Source organism: Mixophyes fleayi, chromosome 7 (assembly GCF_038048845.1).
Source record: "Mixophyes fleayi isolate aMixFle1 chromosome 7, aMixFle1.hap1, whole genome shotgun sequence".
In the NCBI taxonomy this organism is placed as follows: domain Eukaryota; kingdom Metazoa; phylum Chordata; class Amphibia; order Anura; family Limnodynastidae; genus Mixophyes; species Mixophyes fleayi.
This window is the reverse complement of record NC_134408.1, coordinates 152,343,293-152,364,480: the sequence shown is the minus strand read 5'-3', so window position 1 is coordinate 152,364,480 and position 21,188 is coordinate 152,343,293. Positions and strand designations below refer to the sequence as shown.

General features: G+C 40.8%; 1 protein-coding gene across 2 annotated transcripts; it reads right to left on the bottom strand.

The window, feature by feature from the left end:
- Positions 1-9,080: 9,080 nt before the first annotated feature.
- On the bottom strand, positions 9,081-19,631 carry LOC142097100 (CD151 antigen-like). Of its 2 annotated transcripts, none has more exons than XM_075178691.1 (7): positions 19,466-19,631; positions 14,685-14,873; positions 13,949-14,023; positions 12,787-12,882; positions 11,305-11,454; positions 9,749-9,832; positions 9,081-9,289 (listed from the first exon to the last, which is right to left on the bottom strand). In XM_075178691.1, exons 1-7 carry the CDS (start codon positions 19,535-19,537, stop codon positions 9,224-9,226), a joined length of 732 nt encoding a protein of 243 aa, XP_075034792.1. In that variant the 5' UTR covers positions 19,538-19,631; the 3' UTR covers positions 9,081-9,223. The 2 variants fall into 2 exon arrangements, with proteins under 2 accessions (XP_075034792.1, XP_075034794.1); XM_075178693.1 differs by lacking the exon at positions 19,466-19,631 and adding an exon at positions 18,370-18,467.
- Between the last annotated feature and the right edge of the window lie 1,557 nt (positions 19,632-21,188).

Below are 21,188 nucleotides of genomic sequence, written 5' to 3'. Positions count from 1 at the left end.
GCTACAAATAATTGCTATAGGAGTGTAACAACCCTAAAGGTGCTGTTTTATACTATGAGACATTGAGGATAATGGTCACAGAAGAAATATTATACAAATCCAGTTAAGCAGAAAATTCATGTTGAGAAATAAACCAAGGATTTATTAACATGGCTATTATTACTCCTGAAGCTCAGGGAATATCCAGTCTTTGATATATAATTCAGCGACATTATATTATTGTTATTATTCTATAATAACACCAACGCACAACTTACCCGGCTGTACTCAGGAGACGGCTCACAGTGTAGATTGGCATTGCAGTGGTTTGTGCACCATGCCAGAGAAAACAAATACTGAGCATTGGTACTCTATTCTACTCACCCCCAAAAATAAGTATCAAACCATCTGTGTACCTCTCCTTAGCCATCGCCTGTCCTGTCCCTAGGAGTTATCGGAGACCACCGGAGCCCAGGCTGGAGGAAAAGTCCTACGGCTGCAGTAAAACCGGTCAGCTGAGGATGAACTGTCCCAGCACCCCAGACTCGTGCCACTAATCCGAGTCCTGGGGCTAGACTGACGTGTTTAACTGGGGAAGTTGAGAGTGTTTCCACTACTGCCAGCCCAATGAAGTGTGGTGTGATAGACGACTTGGCGGGAAGAATCACTTGTTTGGCCAACAGGCCCCACAAAAATGGAGAACCTGCAGCCACTCCAAGTTGGACCAGTGCAGGGAGAAGGACTTCGAGACTCTGAGGCCTCAATAAGTGTAGTGAATCCCCATCTTATTGATCCTAATGGACCAAGGGACTCAGTTCATAAGTGAAGTGGCTCAGTGTCTGGGCAGAGTAAGGCAGCTCCATACCATCCCCAAACTAACTGTGAGCGGTACAACGGCACGCTGAAGCATATGCTACGGGCATTTGTAACTTCTAAGGGGAAGGGCAGACTGGGAATGCCACACCTCCTTTTTGCCTATGGAGATACCACAGGAGTCTACCATTTTCTTCCTTTGAATTACTATATGGCCGCAGAGTCCTGAGACCTCTTGAACTGTTCCAGGGGTCTTGGGAAGGGGAGCTAAGCACCCAGGATGTCTCTGTGGTGAAATATGTGTTAAAGCTCAGAGATCGGTTACAGAATCTCATGGGGCTTGCGCAAGATAACCTAGCAGAAGCACAGACCATGCAGAAGACTTGATATGATCAGGGCGTGCACCAGAGTATTTGAGGTAGGGCAGAAAGTCCTTGTTCTGATGCCCACACATCAGATCAAGCTCCAGGCTGCCTAAGCTGGTTTGTACATGGTCACAAATCGACAAAGACATCACCTATGTGGTGTCAGTTGATGGTAGATGGCAGCGGGCCTACCTTGTGAATATGTTGAAGGCATACCACGAGCGTGTGGAGTTGATAACGGCTATTTGCTGCTTGCTGGTAGAGGAACCAGGAATTAATCAGCTACCTGACCTCCCCGTGGATGCCAGAGATGAAGGTCTGTAGAGACAGTGGCCTGGGATGAGCAGTTGAGTGAACGTACGAGGGAGCAGCTTCAGGCAGTGCTGTGGCCCTTTGTGACTTAGTTTAGTAGGAAGCCCGATCGGACTTCCTTGGTGATGCATCATGTGGACAGTGGTGAGCATAGGCCAGTTAGGGAACCTGCTTATCGGATCTCACCAGAGGCAAAGGAAAGTATATACAAGGAGAAAGTGGTCGGCGTTCATCACCCAAATATGAGAAGGAACTATAGAAACAACTGACAGACAACAATACATGTCTCTATAGGTCGTACACTGATGAGCAGGGCTCTCCTCTCTCTCTGTATCACCCAGTATTGGTTTATTACTGTTTGTTCCCAATTGTAAAGCACTACGGAATTTGCCAACGCTATATAAATAAATGTTGATGATACATGTGCAGAAAACAAAGGCGATCCTTTGATAAATATCCAGAAGAAACAAATAAGTTGAACCACTTAATATAAAAATCTTAGTGTTCGGTCAGAAAAGGAGTATGAATCCATCAATGTTAAAGACCCTTCCAATCTTATAAATACACCCTGAAATTCATAAAGACAGTCAGAAGACCAATAGTAGCTGGGGTAGATTCTATGACTTTATATCTTTTGTAGTTTATAAATAAACACCAACCATTGGTTGTAGATAGAAATTCTTATTTAAAAGATGGCTCTAATTTTTTTTATAAAATTGCAGAATATTGTGTGGGATCCTGATTATATATTGGTCACCGCCGATGTAGGATCTACTGAACAAGTTTTACAAGAAGAAAAAGTTGAAGTGATCGTAAAAGAATTCCCCTTAGACTAGATTTCATTAATTCAACAGTTTTTTCCACCTTAATAGCAAATATTATCTACAAATTGTGAGGACAGCGATGGGGACCAGGTTCACCCCTAGTTATGCCAATCTTTTTATGGTGTATTGGGAGGAGTTAACCATCTGGCATTACAATCCATTTGGGGTGGACCTGGTCCTGTAACATCGCTACATTGATGATATTGTGTTTATATGGAAAATAAATAAGGAACTCCTAGATTCTTTTTGAGAGTACTTAAATTGAAATACATTTCATATAGATTTATCATTTAAAATTAGTATGATTAGTATCGATTTTTTTAGATTTTACACTATACATAAAAGAGGGTTCTCTCTGTACTTAAAATAAACCCACAGATTCAAATTCAGTTATACCAGCTAGTAGAGAATATCATCAAAATTGGCTAAACAACATTTCTTACGGCCAATTTGCTCACTTAAGGAGGAACTCTACTGACAATTCCACATTAAATACACAGGTGGAAGATATGGCCACACAATTCCATGATTATTCTTATCATAGATTTGTAAGGCGCCACAGTGCTCCGGAGCGCCGTACTGTAGGGAAAACAGTATATACATAAAACAGGGACATACAAAGTAGGCAAAATAAATGAAGTCATGAAAGGGGAGGAGAGAATTAGGGCGGTAGTTGGAGAGAGAGGCTGGATCGAGAGATGGTTTCTTTAGAATAGGTGAGATGAGCACATGTTTAAAGGAGAATGGAAATGTACCAGTGGATAGAGACAGGTTGAAGAGGTGAGTTAGAGGTGGCCATGTAGTAGAGGAGAGGGAGTGGAGAAGTTGGAAGGGAATATGGTCAAGTGGACAGGTTGTAGGGTGAGATGATGAAATGAGTGCAGAGATTTCGTCTTCAGTTACTGGAGAGAATGAATTAAGGATGAATTGGGGAGTGTAGGTGAAGGTGGGTAGAGTGAGTGGAATTTGGCATGAGGAAATATCTTGTTGAATGGTGTCAATTTTGTCTTTGAAATAGTTGGCAAAATCTTGGGCAGTGAGGGAGGAAGGAGGAGGAGGTGCAGGTGGGCAGAGAAGTGAGTTGAAGGTGGCAAAGAGGCGACATGGGTTAGAAGACTGGGTAGATATTAGAGATTAGAAGATTGTTTGGGGATTGAAAGGGCAGTGCTGTAAGATGAGAGGATGGAGGAAATTGGGATAGGAGCGAGATTTCCTCCAGTGGTGCTCTGCACTGCGGGAACAGTTTTGCAGGTAGCGGGTCTGTTTGTTGAGCCCTGACTGGGGTTTGGAACATCGGAGACTATATGTAGTATCTGGAGCTCCATTATCTAGTGCTGAATTGAGTGTTTTGTTCTAGAAAGAGGCGGCCTGATTAGGACAGGACAATGCAGATATAGGAGAAAGTAGTTCTTTTAATGAAAATGAGAAGTGAATTGGGTTAGGAGTACTCAGGTGTCACTGTGTACATGTGGATTTGGGTGCAGGGGGAGGGCATAAGGTAAGGTGAGGCTGAAGGACAGGAGGTTGGGGTCGGAGAGTGGGAAGACTAAGTTGGAGAAACTAGAGATGGAGCAGTAACGGGAGAAGACAAGGTCAAGGGAGGCCCATCACAGTGGGTGGGAGATGTGGTCCATTGGTAGAGACCAAAGGAGGAAGTAAGTGAAAGAAGTTTAGTGGCAGATGAGACAGTAGGATTATCAATGGGAATGTTGAAATCGCCTAGTATGAGAGTAGTCAGGTCAAAGGATAGGAAATAAATGAGCCTGGCTGCAAAGTTGTCAAGGAATTGAAAAACTGGACCAGGGGGGTGATACGTGACAGCAACAAGAAAGTTATAAACCGTAAGAAAGGTTATTACAACTCTGTACTTGTAAAAACAGAGAAAAGAATTTGTGATATAGATAAACCCATTCTTCTAAAAAAGAATTCTCACCTTCGCGTTAATAAAGAAAATAAAACTAAGGATATAGAGTGGTCCTTTATAAGTAGGTACAACTGGCAGCATAAAGAAGTATTGGGATATTTTGAAGAAGACAGCGATAGCTCCCACTTGCCAGATATCTCAATTTTTTTCTACAGGAAAGCAAAAAATATTAGCTTAGGGAACAAACTGGGAGGCCGTATTAACACCAAAAGATTCCACAGATGTGGCCCATGTTTGTGCAAAAACATCCTAACAAACAATTCAGAGAGCAAGAAGTACAGGGTAAAGAATACCCCATAAATCAATTCATTACGCGCAATTCTAACAACGTGATCTATTTATTAAAATAAATGTGGTAAATGCTATGTGGGGGGATCCTCTCGTCAATTGGAAGTGCGGATATCAAAAGGGTCTACTCGCTCACCCGCGCACTTTCAATTTTTTTAATTTATTTTGTATAAACTTTTTTTATTGGTTTTATTCAAGGTACAAAAATGAGAACCAACAGTAAACCCAACAGGTGCTGTGGTACCGTTTTTATTAACAATTACATTTTTTGAAAGAAAAAACATAACTTTAGAAAAACTACTGATACAATTCTTAGAGATATGAAAATAGAATCAAATTGGACAGAGATATTAATACTAGATTGGCTAAATCCGAGATAGGATGGATATATAATTTAAACACTCTTATCCCCCATGGATGAAATTCTGATTTTAAATGAAAATGGTTCTTGTGAAAAATAGTAAATTATAAATAGTCTATATATACAATACTGTGCAAAAGTTTTAGGCAGATGTAGAAAAAATGTGGCAAAGTGGGAATGCTTTAAAAAGTGTTTTATAGATTATTTTTTATCAATTAACAAAATGTAAAGTGAATGAACAGAGGAGAAATCTAAATCCAATCAATATTTGGTGTGACTACCCTTTCCCTCCAAAACAACATCAATTCTTCTAGGTACACTTGCACACAGTTTTTGAAGGAACTCGGCAGTGAGGTTGTTCCAAACATCTTGGAGAACTAACCACAGATATGTGGATGTAGGGTGCTGAAATCCTTCTGTCTCTTCATGTAATCCCAGACGAACTTGATGATGTTGAGATCAGGGCTCTGTGGGGGCCATATCACCACTTCCAGGACCCCTTCTGTACGATGAAGATAGTTCTTAATGACATTGGCATACCATATCTTGCATATAATTAACTTGGTATTAACAATATAAAACTGGATTTTAAATATAGACAACAGCATACCCACCTGCTTCTTTATATTAGTTTAATATCTATTCTGTATTTCACCAATAGGGGTAAGATGATGCTTATGGACATTCTGTACATATGCAAATGAGAGACATCCTGGCTTTGGATAGGACAAGTCCTGATTATATGATAGGATGATTTAGCAGATAGCAGGGTATTTAAATTAAAGTCTAGTCACTATCCGATTGCCGGAGTATCTGCAGAATGCAGTGTAATGTAGATGGACTGCGGGAGGGGTTCCGCCTTGGCCATTTGATATATTTTGATATTTGATCCCATCACAAAGGGTTTTCTTTTTTATATTGGTAGAATCAGTTTCATATCCATTTATAAATACCATATAAAAAGGTCTGTGAAACATGTATTATATAAAGATAGATGCATTATAGAAATTCAACATTTTGTATAGCCAGTGTGTGTGAGTGTGTGCGTATGTATATATGTGTATGTATATATGTGTATGTATATATATATATATATATATATATATATATATATATATATATATATTTATACACACACACACTCGAGTATGAAGCACAATCTAGGTTTCTAATTGGTTGGTCGTAGACAATGTGGTCGGACCTATTGAAAGCCATCCTACATGAACAATGTGTGTTATATAAGCTTTATTCAAATTAGAACTTTATAAATGGTGTTTATATGTAAAAAAAAATGTATTAATAATTATTAATGTATAAAATTGAGAATTTTTTATATGAATGTTCTGCAGAGGATTGGATTGGTTAGATAGTTATATGATTTTGATACTTGTTTGCAATGTTTTATTGAATGTATGGCATGCCTTGAAAAAGACCTTTACAGGTTGAAACACATTGGCAGTGGCCTTATCATCGTAAGGCTCTCTGTCGGACCTATCCTGCATTATAGCTGCTTTTTGGGGCGCCCCATAAAGGAACGGTTACATGTGAATAAGATCTACAACATCTGGTAGGTGGGGAGCAGAGCAGCCTGTCACCTGAGACACCATACCTGCATAGTGATGTTATCATACATATTATTGTTCTTAGAGGTAATGCACCGTATGCCTCTTTTTTTCTATATTTATTCCATATATGTTACAGTTTTTGGATTCAGCATTTGGAATTTGGCAAACAAATGTAGGATTATGCTTTTTGAATGATCGAAAACATTTGCAATTAAGTATATATAGTGATGGGGGGATTCCCCTGAAGATTTACTGCCACAAGTGGTGATAGATGTGTTGTTGTGATCTTGAAAGTAAACCCTCACAAGGCGTGGGATCACATCTTCCATAGGTTACTGGCTTGGAGATAAATATATATCTATCTAACACACACACGGCTTAATTATTTTGTATAAGGTGTAGCGCCCATTGGTGTGTATATTTCTGTATTTAGGCTTCATCACCCCATTTGGCCTGTTTCTGTTCAAGTCCCTGCGGTTTGGGATGAAGAACGCGCCAGCCACAGTCCAGCGTGTGGTTGATCACCTGCTGGAAGGGTGTAAAAGCTTTGCTCAGGTTTACTTCCACAACATTGACATTTTCAGTAAGTCCTGGGAGGACCATCGGATTGGGTGACAGAGGAGGTCATTTATACAAAGCAGAAAAGTGAAGGAATATTTTACAGTTACAAAACCCCTCAGATTACAATCCTCTTAATGCAATAAACGTGTAATGCACAAATTATGTCACTTGGGCGATCTTGTTGCTCTGAGCTGTTATGGCCAACACTATTTGTCATTGAAAATATGAGATAATTAGCAAGAATTGTGTGTAAAGGAAGTATCTCATATTACTGCACTAATCCTTGTTAGTCCAATCCACAAGTTATGTCCTTGTAAATAATCATGTGACCCGATTCCCATTTGGTTATTGAAGCCTATTTTGATTAATAAGAATTAAGTCTACAATACGTAATTTCAATATCAGCCTAAATAATTAAGTTGTTTATCCTGTTCCCTACGGTCAGCATCTGGAAGCTGCAATAGATTCCGTTCGGTTATTCTCAGCACATTCTGCGCTGTAACATTGCTAGAATAAATATTTATTTATAACCTCTCTAAACTATGCTAAATGCTGCTACCTGGGTACTTTTAATATACTCATCACTAAAGTAAGACTGTCCTATATCACACATGCAGAGGATAGAGGACAATTTTCTTTCAGATCCAAATTTGACAAAACATTGTAGGACATAATGTTAACGGAATTCCGCTTTAGAGTTTAGTAATTTCAGCATCACACTTAGTTTTTAGATCTTTTGCTATCCCTATGAATTACTAAACACATTTACTGATAATATACATAAAATCCTGACATTATATATATATATATAAAACTATGATTACGGACAGAGCTTTTTAGTCTATGCTTGCAGTCTTCCTGTCTTTAACCCTGTTAAAAGAGAAACTTGCACATAACCATGGTGAACAGGAAGAACAATGATTTCAAGCACCACCCTCCTTTTAAAGCTTCCAGTCTGTTATTCTAAATCAGCATGACAGAGTGATCTCCAGCCTTGTCCTCGTCATTACTCTCACCTGTGTTAAGAGAATCACCGACCTGATGTCAGCTGGTACTTTTGTGGCAGAAATGTTGCAGTGGAATTGTGGTTTTTGGGATAAAGTTCATTATTGCAATTCATCTGATCACTCTTCATGACATTCTGGAGTATATGCAAATTGCCATCATATAAACTGAGGCAGCAGACATTGTGAAAAATAATATGGGTCATTCTCAAAACTTTTGGCGATGACTGTATTGTTGAGGGCTTTGGACTAGAATGGTGTTCACAGAAGCTGCCGTCCAATCATCCTACAATACCAGCGCCAAACTGCACAGGACAGGTCATTCAGGCACTGGGTAAACGGGTGAAGACAACACCAACCATTTCCCTCATACTGTGCCTGGGGGCGTGGGAGAATCAGACAGCCTGATTGTCCCATCTGAGAGACCAGATTGGACTTTGAAAATAGTAATTTGATTGGATGCTCGCTAAGTTTCATATACGAAGTGTAAAACCACAGCACAAAGTCTCCAGTGATGTCATGGGGTTACTTTTGTGCCAATAAACCCAATTTCATAGGCCAGCACATGGATTCACGAGCCAAGATGGTGGTGTCTGTTCAGATAGAGAACATGGGCTGGACGGTAGCATTTCTTGCCTAGTGCACATCAGCCACATGATGCAGTGCTGGATTATTTCAGTAACCGGAGGGTGGGGACAGAGCATTCAGGAAGGGGTCTCCCGTTTTACACTTCGGCTCGTAGCTTTTTCTACCACTGCAGCTGGACAGCGACACCGAAAACCCAAACTCTTCTATCTACCTAAATAGAACGCAGATCTACCTACAGAATATCAGCACCCAAAACTGTACTGGACGTACAACTTGAAGTGCACTTAGACAATTACGCTCACTGGACAGATAATTATAACGATATATAATGTTAAGTCTCTTTTCCCTATTGAATCCCCTCTAATGTCTGTAGATCGTACATCCGCAAGTGTCTGCGCTGACCCCCCACTGAGATAGGGAGACGCTGCACTTGCGATTGGTTTATTTCTATACAGAAATATTTACTTGTAACCCAGTAATTGAACGATGCACCCAATTGAGATTAATATTTTATTTATTTGGAGGCAAACATCTGGCCAGCCATCGAGCAGGAGGTATATACACATCTGACAACAGACTTTACATCAAATATTTACAGGAGAAAGAAGTGATATAAATGAGTTGGTTCCTTTATTCCGGTCACACGGACACGTACTTCTTTTGCAGGATCTTTGCAAGTAAACATGAGAACAGAATGCCGAGTATCTGGAGAGAAGACAGAAAATACGCCGGTAAATCAGCAAACCCCAAACCACAGCACATATATGTTTGTACCTAATCGCCATTGCCTATTGCACGACCCTGGTTTATATAGATGGAAGATTGTATGAGGCAGTCTTAGGCCTACTCATGTTATTGACCTGATGAGAAAGGAAACTGAACCTCTCTATTATACCAACGTTCGCACATTTCTGCGGTCGACCATTGCACAAAGTACGTGCGTTTGTTGCAGACACAAGAATCATTCATCTGTAGTCTCTAGCCATTCAGAAGGCATTTACAAGCATGGACGCCTCTGGAAACTGATGAAGTCTCGTTTTCATAATGAACTCAAACGAACCAGTTATTAACTCATTTGTATTTAAGAAAGATTACCCCAAAATTTTGGCCTGTACCACCATGGCCCTAACTTGAGAACCTTACAACGTGCAAAGAACGGTTTACCTGCGAGATCCCAAGGCCAACACCCACCGCGCCGATCAGCTCAACGTGTTCCGATATCCACTGCTTCATCTTTATCACACAGCCCTGCAAGAGATACACAGTGCTGTACACATCATAGATCTTATACTGTGATAGTCACCACATAGTGATCTACACATCAGACATTAATCATCACCTGTCACAGCAACGATTACAGAAGATTCTTCATAACCATTTAATAAGAAATAAAAATCCTGGGTCAGCGCATGTGATAGGAGGCTGTACTGGCGATTACTTACCTTAAAGCTCCAGTCGCTGTCTCACATCGGCTTTGTGTTAGTGACCAGAGGGGAGGCAGGTAAGATGTGTTGAGGGTCCTGGAGATCCCTCTATCACAATGTTCTCACCATTCAGTGGCTAAAGCCATCTTCAACGTTGGCCATTGTGGACAAGTTCCGAAAAACTAAGCTTTTCAGAACTTTATTAAATTGTCCAGACCGCATTTCCCATTGAGTATTATGGGGACTGCAGTTTAATACGGTAATTTGCCTAATGCCAGAGATATCTCCTGCAGCTTTTCTTAAATCAAATTTTGACTTTAAAAATTCCTAAACCATCCCCTATATCTTATATTGGCTGATATTCACCACAAAACACTGTATACATCACAGGCACTATATTTTATGCTGGTTTTACCGATTATTACCCACTATTTAAACAGGAATATTTTATACAGCTTTATACATAGAAACATTGCTCAACATCTATATTTGTTTCACATTGAATTAATCTGAATTAAGTACATGAATAAGAACATTTAGGATCAGTTATTAATTTCAGTAAGAAAACGGGATCAGAACGTGATCTGTAGGTCGCCAGAAATAATGTAGAATCAGTTCAACTTAATTCAGGTGTTTACTATCCTCAAATCTATAAGTTAGGGGGGGGGGGGGTTTGGGGGGAGAAAGCCTTACAAAAAATAAATAAATCTACTCATTTATTATCCGTTCCTGCACCGGTCCCCTTTTTATATGATTTTTTTTTTTCATAACCTCTGATGCCCCAAATCAAAGCTGCGTCTTGATTACAGCACTTTTCTAAGTCATTGGATGTCCCACCCAGAGCTGTATTCAGTATATTATTCATTTTCCTACCCTTTCCATTGCGTTCAATATGTCTTCTATCCATAATCTGGTCAAATCTGCAAAACTACAAGAGGTCATCATTTATATATCTCTTCTATTAACAGATCTGACCTTCAAGGCAAATGCTTTACGAACTGAAATACCTGAGAGAGCAATGTCCAAACAATCTGGTGGTCACTGACCCTAGGATTTGTAAAGCTCAATCATTGAACATGGTAGATAGAGCTCAGGTTCCATCATTAAGGTGATGGTTATTTCCTTGAGACAGACCTTCAAACACTTCTACTTATCCATCGTCCTGTAGAAGGACGGATGTTTCAGAAGAGATCAGAGGCCTCAGCGGGACTCCTCCTGATGAGGAAACACCACCCCGGTATCTGCAATTATAGAGACATTGCAGACAGTTTCCGGAGTGCTAGCCAGGCCACTCACCTCTGGGTACAGCTTCTCCCTATTTTCCAGGGCGGCCTCTCCACACTTCTGCTGGATAATCCGGCAACAGCTGGTGGGAACGGAGTTTGTAAAGAGTCCGGAGCTGCTGCTAAACCAGTCGGTGAAATTATTTGTGCCACAGCACCGGAGCTACAAGACAGGAGAGTAACAAAAAGGCTTTCAACGCGGTGCTCAACGCTCACCAACAATGCTGAACAGATGAGTAACTAACGTACAGAGTCGGAAAGAGGACAGGGAAGCCAGTCCTAGGCAATTCCTATAATCAATTAATGATCACACACACACACATATATATATATAGATATAGAGGTTGGTTATTTTGGTTTTAAGTTGAATATAGTGACTTATAAAAGCTGTAGAAAGCAAGTAGCCCAATTTAGGGGGTTCTGTCCTTCCAAGATACAACTTTCACAGATAGAGAAATGGTTTAGATCAGGGGGAAAAATGTAACCTACATCCGTATTACTGTTAGCCCCAGTAATTAGGGCATCCTTGCCAGACATTAAAGCAAAGGGAGAAGCAGATTTTGGACCTGTAGACATGGGAATTTATCCTAGAAGACCCCTCAGAGCACAGATTATGGGAATGAAGAAAATATCCAGGATCTGGGAATAAGACGCAGCCGCTTCCAGATCTTTGATCCGATCGGTAATCGTTTTTATTTTCTCATGTTCAAACCAAAAAAGAGTTTCTGGCAGAGAACAGAATGGCTTCATTTATTACTTAGCAGAATGTGGCACCAAAACAACAAGAACCAGAGCGAATCATTAATTACTGAGGACCTTCCAGCATTTCCAGAGCTTTGGTTCGGTCAGACTGCAGCAGATCTCTTCTAGTATAGAATGATGATAGGAGGGACCATGAGTAGAGCATCTCCCTCTAAGGACAATCTACTGCAACGTATCCCTGATCGGTTTTGATCAAGAGCATTTAAATAAAAATAACTGTTCTCCCTGCAGAGATGACAACTTTCTCAATAAATGGTTGTGAGATCCTGTGACCAACATAACCAAATAATATATAATGAAACGGTTAATGTTGGTGAGCACAACGAGAGCTTGGATGACTTTATAGATCCTGAAATTCCAGGGATGGTCAGTGCTGGTCAACTATACAGGTGGGCACGAGAGATTTGTTTCCACAAGTAGAAATTGAATATTCAAATTTTAAGGCGTTCAAATACATTTACCAAATCCTCATATGCAACAGGGAGCGAGACGATGGCCAAGAAATGTAATTGGTGAGGTGTTAAGAACTAGAACATGTAATTGTATTATCTACAAATTATGCAACAACTTGACCAATACCGGATTAATATGATTTACTGTGTAATGTGAAAACTTATAAAACTAAAATAAAGAATAGTGTTCTCCAGCCCGGCTTGCATTCCATGTGGGGAACAGTCATTGTTCCAGCTGAAATACAACTTCCCCTGATAGATTTAGGGGAGCGGACACTTACCTCTTGCTGCACGTAATCCACCCCTCGGGTAACCTCTTTGTCTGCACCGTACTTATTCAGCAAGTTATTGAATCTCTGGATGACGTTACTTTGTAGCTGCAAGTAAATAAATATCGATAAATCAGTAAATTTGTGCCAAGAAGATTTAATCTTATTTATGATGTTTTTCCTATAATTAATGCCTGATATTTGTGCACCACATACAGAAAGGGGGTATCCTCACCCCCCACCCCCATCTGTATGAAATATATACATGGGAATAATTCATCACATAATGTTTATAATTTGCAAGTGCAGAATATAAACAAGATAGATACGACTATAACTAACGGACATCTACACTCAGGAGCCCAGAACGGGTCTATAGGGAACTTGCTGGTAAAATGCAGCACAGAACGGGTGAGGGGGGCGCTAGTCATGGCACAGAGCATCGCTGCACCAGTGGGCGCTAGTCATGGCACAGAGCATCGCTGCACCAGTGGGCAGTAGTCATGGCACAGAGCATCGCTGCACCAGTGGGCGCTAGTCATGGCACATTGCATCGCTGCACCAGTGGGCGCTAGTCATGGCACATAGCATCGCTGCACCAGTGGGCGCTAGTCATGGCACAGAGCATCGCTGCACCAGTGGGCACTAGTCATGGCACAGAGCATCGCTGCACCAGTTTGCATTGTGCGATTTAGAGGATTCAGGGTAATCCTGGGGATGGGGTATTTCTGATGCCCTATGAGACTCCTGCCTGGGGGCATTTCTCCTCATGGCAAGTTATGCCCAGATTTTCTGGTACAGAGCCAGAATATGATCCCACAGTCAGAGCGGTGTTGGATGGAGGACACCCAAACATTCATCCCCATTTACATCTTTCTGCCCTGCATGAGGGTAGTCCAGCGTCGGTCTTCGGTTATGAAGCAGTCAGTGAGGTAAGAATCAGGCTATAAGGGGCATTCATCAGGGTACTGTAGACGTGAAGAGGATTTAAAATAAATGGTGGAAAGATGGAGACCGATCTGGACATATTATGGCCTTTAATCTCGCCTTGCACCAATTCCATTCCTCGTCCTTGCGGGCAGTAAGGGGGCATATAGCAGGATGTGAGATCTCCCCTGAACACTACCAGCCTCTCAGATGGGACGTACAAATAAAGGACTATACGACCACTCACCTTGTCTCTGTAAGAATACGCTGATATTCCAACCAGAATCTCTATGGCGAAGACCAGAAGCAGCACGCCTGTAAACTGAGAGAGGTCGTCAGACTCGGCACCACTTAGTTGTGAACGTGGCTGAAAATATTCCATTATATAGAATTATGGTTGTTAATATCAATGGAGGATGGTGCATGCGGATATACCGGAGTAAGTGAGACCAATGAGTATTTGGCATAGGTAGTTTAGGGATCATATTGTATAGACACTAATAGAGACATACATAGATATAGGGACAGTGGTTTATATAGGGCAGATAGATACTGAAAATGGGGGATTTAGTGTCTGCGCAAACTAACAAATAATGCCATATGTGTATATTTATTGTTTATAAGGAAAACTTGAATCATTCATTATTAATAACAGGTCAGATTGACCGCATTGTGGATAGAGTCAAGGATCAGAGGAGGAGAGGGGGTGAGGCACAGGGATACGGATCTCAGAGGAGGAGAGGGGCTGAGGCACAGGGATACGGATCTCAGAGGAGGAGAGGGGGTGAGGCACAGGGATACGGATCTCAGAGGAGGAGAGGGGGTGAGGCACAGGGATACGGATCTCAGAGGAGGAGAGGGGGTGAGGCACAGGGATACGAATCTCAGGAGGAGGCAGGCATCGGGATAAGGATCAGATGAGGGGGGAGAGCACAAGGATAAGAATGAGGGAGGGGGGTCCACAGGGATAATGGGGAACTTACAGCTTTTAGCAGGATTTTGTTTTCCTTTACTGCTGCCAAAGCTCCAAACCCAGACAGGAATATGATAACTATTCCCACCACGGCTAGAATCAGAGGGGCCCCAGCCGAGGTCTCCGTTATCACCATTGAAATATCTGCCAGTTTCGTCTGTACCGAGGCTCCGAGACAAATCAGCACAATACCGGTCACCTGAAAGGAAAGAAGAACACGTCAGTCGCCTGCAAAGATCATAACCGCACAGAATCACAGCCTTCACCACGGACACTAGATGGTGAGCGCAGCTTCTGTGGGACACCCGAGGTGCAGTGCAAAAACTGCTGGGGGCTTGGGCCTTTAGGAAAGCGTCCCGTTCCTCCCCAAAAGGCCCCTCAAGGAGATGAGGGTCTTTGGACCCAACTTCACCGAAGCTAGGGGAGGCCCCTTTACATCCCCCGGCCCCCAGAGTCATAAGGCCCTTTAGGGGGGGCAAGGGTCTCCGGGACTACCTCGGTTGCAAGGCTCAGGCAGTCCCCTTTACCCAGAGGTCGGCCAATGCTGCCCCCTGGGGACTGGATGTTCAGCTGAGCCCCCCTCCCCATAAGGAGGGAGCCTCTGACAACATAGGAAGATACCCAAACCCAAAAACCTACAAATGAAAATCAAACCAAGGGAAATCTGTGCAAAAAAGTGCTAAGTGCTGTATGTTCAATAAATAAATAATTCATAGGCCCCGGCCTCATGGCCGGAGGGTGTAAAACATTTTCTGGCCCAGCCAAAAGGCCGGGACCAAGAAGTGAAAGTGGTGCAGGGTTCACTTAAGTGTAGCGTGATAGTGGGTCACCACCACCCGTGCCAGCACTTCTAGTGCCACAAGTATGCAATGTAAATAGTTTTCCATCATGAAATCTGTTTTGCGCTATAAAATATTGTCCCTTTAATTATAAGATATTTCTCCCTTAATTGTGTCCCATAAGTTAATTATAAATTAATTTTGTCTCAATAACGATTGCTCTATAATGCATAAGTTAATGGTGGGTAGGCCATATATACTGTATTGTTACTTATTGCAGGTAAAGTGTTAGTCTGGATAAATGATGACTTTTACCGCAAACTGTTTGTGATTGACCGAGCGGAAAAGGCTTGTGCAGGGCGACAGTTTGCCGATCCCCTTATGTTATGAACGACAAGCATGGTGTGAGCTATCTCGCCTATCGGAAGCAGGTTAAAGTCGTCACACATCATTGGCTATTTCAGTTTGAACCCTCTAAACCACATGACAATACATCCTGCAGCTTAGAGATGCAAATCAGTGATATTAAAGGGCAGAAAAGTCGCAGCTTGATACATTTAGCCCTATACCCCCTGGACTGTCGCACTCATACATATAATGCACCATGGTTCCCTTAAGGTAACATCGCACAGCATAAGGGGGGTTTCCCAAAGAGTTATCTCTCAGTCACAAGTGCATGCATTACCCGTTCCTACCACCAGGTTGTGCTGAAAAGCCCTTTGGAATGAATGTGAAAATTCCATGATCTATATCAATAGAATATAAAATATAATATATATCAAACGCTGCTCCTCGCCTTTATAAATACACACAAGCAAATTTGGTAAAAATATTTCTAAATGACTCTTGTGTACTTGACTATTTCTACTGAATAGATTTTCCTAATTTCTTGGCCTGATTTTGTTTGGTTTATTTAGTTTTTTTGGGTGGCAGTTACCATTTATAACGACCTCTGCTGTTCCAAATTGACTTGATTTTCTATCCATTCCTTTTATTTGTTAAATTGATAGGAATATACTAATTATTTTAAGCAACGATGTGTAACTGCGATGCCACCTAAAAGGTAAATGTCTCCTGTGGGAGTAACTGCACGGTAAGAAGCAGCAAAGAGACGAAGGACAGAACAGGATAAAGCCGGAGGACAGACTGACGGTGACCAAAGAGAACGTGATCGTTATCACCATGTAAATTTGACTTCTCAGCAAACTGCCCGTCACAGAGAAAACAATCAAAGAGCAAACAGGACAGAGGTAATATCACGTCAACGCCTATAAAGTCAGAGGACAAGAAGCCGCGCCATTCTCGATGTCGATAACTTTGATGAAACATACACTAAGCATTTTGCGGCTGAGCAGCCATCTGACAAACTATTCAATCAATGCTTTCACCAAGGTAAAATCACATTGGGTGTAATAAGATCTGCCGCCGTCATTCAGCACTTAATGAATGGACATTCAAAACCAATATTATTTTGTTCCATCACTCTCATGTGCTTTAAGCTAATAAATACATAAATAACCCCCTGCTCCAATCTATAACCAGCAACATCCAGTAGAACTACACGAGGGCGAGGTCCTCCTGCTAAAGCATAGACCAGCCACAGGCTAGGCAGCAGTGGTTTCACGTTAACCTGGTAATGAGGGTCCTACCCTCCTTCTAGTGCGTGGTCTCATCCCAGCACCCCAGGGCTGCTGAATTAATGGTTAATAAATAAATCGGAACCCTGGAGCGGTAACTCTGCCATCTCAATGGTCCAAATAGAATGGGATCATAAAACCCCTCCCCCCATTATATAGGGAGTGAATATCACACCCACACATAAACGGTTACTTTTTATACAAAATGATTAGAACACATGACTATATCCACCCGTCAGGAGCGCACGGTACATGGTCGCCCTGAACAAGCCTCTGCCGCTCAGTCACAAACAGTTTGCAATAAAATTAATCATTTATCCAGACTAACACTTTACCTGCATTAAGTAACAATACAGTATATAGTAGATATAACAATGCAGTTAGACCGGCAATAAGGATAAATAAGAATACATTTAGGCTCAGGTAAGAGACAGTTGGAATATACATAACAATGGTTGGAAGTCATTAAACATTTTAACTAAATACAATAAACATGAATTATTGCTGTAAAATAAAAGTATTATGGACCTAAAATATTAGTTATGGTGAGATAACGAGAAGCAGTTGCAGGTTCTGTAACTTACTTGGAGCATAAACTCTTTGGGGTAGATCAAACCTTCTAAAGTGGAGATGTTGCCGATAGCAACCAACCAGATTCTAGTTATTTATCTACATTCTAGAGAATAATAGAATCTGATTTGTCGTCATCGGCAACATCTCCACTTTTCTTTTTTAGAACTATTGATGAATCTGCCCCTTTGTCACAGTAATACCAACGAGTCCTCTCTTTCAGAGATTTCTGTAACACTCCAGAGTGACAGTAGGACGAATCCTATGGCAACACTCACGAAACGCGTTAGGATTTCCTTGGGACGCATCTATAGTATGCGCTATATCTTATGGATGGATCTCTTTCACAATGTGCAGCAAGAGTCCCCCAAGAGGCCAGTACTGGTACTACATGCAGTAATAATTTTGGGAGCTACGTTATGGTAACTTGAGGCGACACGGTAATGTGATAACATTGTGATACTCCAGGTGTCTTTATAGTTTGCTACATCTGTAGAATAGACGCATATTACGTGGCGTGGAGAGTGCAGAAAATACAGCGCATTCCTTCTACAGGCCACTAGTTTACACGTCAGCTTACACTGTGCTCGCAACCTTACGTTATGGCCATTTGTGCCCAAACAGCAGCAGAGATAGTTATATGTCTGTTAGGGGTCTGGTGTATTCACTCCGTACAGTTAGGCCGCAGCAAGATCAGATCTCTCATTACCATAATACAGGCAGAGGCGTCTGTCCATAGTCACAGTCCACTGACGTCACCTCCAGATCACCCTCACTCAGACATTGATGTGTGGTGCACACAGGTGCTGTAACCAGCAGCAACCAAACATTGGTTCTCATTTTGTAAACTACAATAAAAATAAGGAAAGAAAACAACTTTTATGACAGAATCCTTCGTTGCTCCCGGTTACAGCACCTCATAAGTCAGCAGCATTTTACACACATTGTGCATGAAACCTTCTCCGGTGACTTTAAAATACTACAACTCCTATCGTGATGAGGTTTACTGAGTTTGGGGACAATGTTCTTTTTCACCTTTTAAAGACTTCCCTTCCACAAAATATTAGCAATTAAAATAAAGCTTATAGAAGATTAGAGCGTGAGAATCACATGCAACACGCAGAATTTTTTTGTGTAAGTAGCAAATGCGGAAAACTTGGGACACTGCTTAAAACCTGAGACTCTCCCTGCAGTCAGATACACAACAGTAACAGTAATAGAAATAGCACAGGGCACTGTGTGGCGATCTCTCTTGCTGCATCTTATATTAAGAAGACTCCTATTCTTCCTGTCCTGTATACCGGATAGAAATCTCAATATCTCCTCTTAACGTGGGTGGATAACCACACGTATGTAAGGATATAACTGTGGATGCGTCGTACAGGGATAGCGCACAGTCATACAAAATCCGCATGGAGACGGAGTTATTTTTTGGGTGCGCAGTACGATGTGTATTGAATGTTACTAAAAACAGACATCTGTCCGTCTCGAAGGCCCTTAGTGTGGATTATTAGACTGTATTGGGGGGTGAGGGGTGTCATACACAAATCTATTCAGATTCCTTAAAAAATGACCATTATAATCTGACACAGCAACATGGTTACAGCGTTTCTGAAAGGTCTCAGACACAGAGCAGCTGCGAGATAGAAAGTTATTTACTTGTATCTGTGCACATTCAGGAAATCCTCAGATACTTTACAAGTCAGACAATATAAATATATAAAACAACAGTGTTTGGCCACTTTCTATCCATTACCCCCCACACCCTTGAAGCCTATGATGGGACTTAGAGTATATTCTCTTACCCAGTAAAACAGGATGACACAGAAGAATCCGGCCTTGATAAAGACCAGTTTGTCCAGAGAATCATTTTTCATCTTTGCAGCAGCTGAACCAGGACTAAGAAAAATAATATGTTGTTTTCTTGTCTCATGAGCTAACACTCTGACCCAGCAGCATCCACTTACTCCCTGTAAGAGTCTGAAATAATGATGTTTTTATCATTAACGAGTGTCTGACTAATCAGGTGAAAATTAACTATTTCTGCACTGGACACTAGATCTGAGTAATAATTCCCTGTTGGGAAACGTTGTACATATTATATGGAACATGATTCAAGGAACAGACTTTTTAATATCTCATTTAAGTCCTTCCGTACAGTTTCCATACACTGATGCCATTCTGTTGTTTAATTATGGGTTAATCATACAATTACATCGCATTACTCAGGCTGGTACCAGAAGCTGCTGCCAGATCTGCTAATTACAACCAGACACACATGAAATATAAGATACTGTGCACCTTCCACACACACAAATGTTCCAACATGACCCTAAGACCTGGTACACAGCGTTCAGGAGTATCAGCCCCTCCTGCCGCGTTGGGTTTATATATTACACATGATCCCAACTTTTGCAGTTATAAAATAAATTTAAGATATAAATAAACCTATTTAGTGGTGTTAAAAATATATATTTTATACCATAAGATCAATAAATGTACTTTAAAAGATATGTTGCTTTTATAGTACAAAATTAGAAAATACAAATTCGAACCAGAAATTGAGTTCATACAAAAATACCTGGACTGGTAACACTGTATAATCATTGTGTTATACAGAATACAGTAATTGGGCAAATATAGGGCCGTACCCCACTGGAGGGAAAGTGACTACTGCCATAGGGGGTACGACTAACCCTGCCTAGGGACCTGCCTACTGCCATAGGGGGTACGGCTAAACCTGCCTAGGGACCTGCCTACTGCCATAGGGGGTACGGCCAAACCTGCCTAGGTAATATAGATAGATATTAGATAGATAGATAGATATTAGATAGATAGATATGAGATAGATAGATATGAGATAGATAGATAGATAAGGGATAGATAGATAGATATGAGATAGATAGATAGATAGATATGGAATAGATAGATAGCTAAATGGATATGAGATAAATAGATAGATAGATAGATATTAGATAGATAGATATGGGATAGATAGATAGATAGATGTGGGATAGATTGATAGATAGATAGATATGGGATAGATAGATAGATAGATAGATAGATATGGGATAGATAGATAGATAGATAGATAGATAGATAGATAGATATGGGATAGATAGATAGATAGATAGATAGATAGATAGATTGATAGATAGATATGGGATAGATAGATAGATAGATATGGGATAGATAGATAGATAGATAGATAGATAGATATGGGATAGATAGATATGAGATAGATAGATATGGGATAGATAGATAGATAGATAGATAGATAGATATGAGATAGATAGAAAGATAGATAGATGGATAGATATGGGATAGATAGATAGATAGATAGATAGATATTAGATAAATAGATAGATAGATATTAGATAGATAGATAGACAGATAGATAGATAGATAGATAGATATTAGATAGATAGATAGACAGATAGATAGATAGATAGATAGATAGATAGATAGATATTAGATAGATAGATAGATAGATAGATAGATAGATAGATAGATATTAGATAGATAGAT

Coding starts and splice junctions, on each gene's coding strand:
- LOC142097100 (XM_075178691.1), bottom strand. CDS start 19,537: ATGAAAAATGATTCTCTGGACAAACTGGTCTTTATCAAGGCCGGATTC. Junction 12,883..13,948: donor CGTATTCTTACAGAGACAAG/GTGAGTGGTCGT, acceptor ATTTACTTGCAG/CTACAAAGTAACGTCATCCA. Junction 9,290..9,748: donor TTGGCCTTGGGATCTCGCAG/GTAAACCGTTCT, acceptor TCTTCTCTCCAG/ATACTCGGCATTCTGTTCTC.